Source organism: Plasmodium inui, assembly GCF_000524495.1.
Source record: "Plasmodium inui San Antonio 1 unplaced genomic scaffold supercont1.217, whole genome shotgun sequence".
Lineage (NCBI taxonomy): Eukaryota > Apicomplexa > Aconoidasida > Haemosporida > Plasmodiidae > Plasmodium > Plasmodium inui.
Genome location: NW_008482051.1, coordinates 575 through 2,504, shown reverse-complemented (window position 1 = coordinate 2,504; position 1,930 = coordinate 575). Strand labels below are relative to the sequence as shown.

The window sequence follows — 1,930 nt, the reverse complement described above, 5'->3', positions numbered from 1 at the left end:
TATAAAGATCTATCTATATATTATATGCTTTATCATGATAAAAAGTCGAATGCCATTGCAATTTGCGGAAGAAGGCATCTGACATATATGAGCTCCTGAGGGATCTTGAGGGATATATAAAGGGACCAGTGCAGCCTATGATAGTTAGAGTTAATTGCCTGTATATTAGTATTCTCCTGAGTTTTTTTTTCATTTCGTTTTAATTTTGCATATAATTCCTTTAAAAATCATAACATCAGGAAAAGGATCCTATAGGGCGCAGCCCTGTTTCTGCAAACTTTCTATTGGATAACTTTCTGACTGAAAAACCAAACGGACGAGTAGAACAAACCTCCTCTAGATTTCAGTGTAAGAATAAGAAAATGCTGCACAGTCCGTTAAATCAGGTACGACAAGGAAGAACGAGTAACTTGCCGGTTGAGCCTATGAAGGGAGGGGGGGGTTACGTGAGAAGAAGTATGATGAAAAAGGAGATATATAGCAATATAATGAAGGAATTATATGATTCCATGATTTATAATGATATCACTGACGACGAAAACATAGTCACGAAACCACGGCCGAGAATTTTAAGCGAGACAAATTCCCCCAATGCTAAGACTCCGGACGGGGGAAACTCGAAGGGGGGAAGGGCAGGGATCTGGAGAAAAGTGAAGGATCTTACAATCAGGCGAAGAAGTGTGATAAGTCTTCCCCCCGAGTCTTCCGGAAGTAATGAACAGCTGCGTAATCGTAGAACAAAGGAGAGACCACAAATATTATATGCCCTCTTTGAAGAGAACAGGAGAAGGGAAGCTGAAGAGCAACAGGCTTCCTGGTACAGCTCTACGTGTTCTGACAACACAGTCCCCAATGACGAGATAATTAAGCAAATAACATCCCTCCCGGCTCTACCTGAGAAATGGCAGTTATGCTTAATTTATTGGAGGTTCTACTTGAATCAGGCGGAAATATATATTGGAACGACAAAGTATCTGATAAGAGAGTTCTATGAAGTCGAAAGAAGAAGACGTGAGACGAATCACGGGATGTATGATGGGACGTGGGAGGAATATGTTGACGTAATGGAGAGGAACTTTATAAACCAGACAAAGCATGTCACTGATATCTTCTCTAAATTATTGGACAGCGCGCATTTGAGTAGTGATCGAATGAGGGATAAGTTACAGGAGCTTAGAAGAAGCTGGATGGACATCACTCTGAGAACAAAAGACGACTGTATATGTGTAAATGAAGCGTCGTGTAACAGGGGCCAAAGACTGACCCAGAGGAGGCGCCGATAGGACCTCTTAAGGAAGAAGCAAAAATTACGGAGATTTCAGGAGTTTTAAGTCTACACTTAGAGGTGTAGGGTTAGGAGAGGCCCTATACTAATATGGACTCAGTTCCAAAAAACATTAGTAGAATCGTCTGCACGGATGAGTAGGGTGTTATGTGTGAACCTGGGTGCAGTATTGAGTTATGTCCCATATAATCTTAGACTATTTCCATATGTTAGTGATCAGGAAAAGAATGAGTTATGTCTACAGGTGAGTCCCGATGATGTGTAGCTTATATTAAGATCTGTATCTTCTTCCGTTTTCTTAGTCTATTTCAGCGTTATTTATTAGAGAAGGATGCAGTGTATGGTTGTTAGAAGAATGAGATTGACCCAAGTGAGATAGTTGATGGAGACATTTTTTTCCCATAATTATATGTGAAAAAGCGTCTTTGTCAGGAAAGGATTGATTCATGAGTGAGTATATCGAATGGACCTCCTTTGACGTCGTCTGTGTTGGGATCTCCATTCCTTCTAAGGAGTGGTAGGAACAGAGTGACCCCAAGAAAACCAACAGATGTCCGATTTCGGACTTAGAGGAGTTGTCATTTTATCAACTAGGATTGATCTGTCGAAGCGGAGAATAGGGGAACCACCCCCAGAAGTGGTGTC

The 1,930-nt window shown here is 41.1% G+C and overlaps 1 protein-coding gene across 1 annotated transcript; it reads left to right on the top strand.

The window, feature by feature from the left end:
• Positions 1-362: 362 nt before the first annotated feature.
• On the top strand, positions 363-1,283 carry C922_05830 (hypothetical protein; the record flags this gene model as incomplete). Its single annotated transcript, XM_008821401.1, has 1 exon — positions 363-1,283. One exon carries the CDS (start codon positions 363-365, stop codon positions 1,281-1,283), a length of 921 nt encoding a protein of 306 aa, XP_008819623.1.
• Positions 1,284-1,930: the final 647 nt, after the last annotated feature.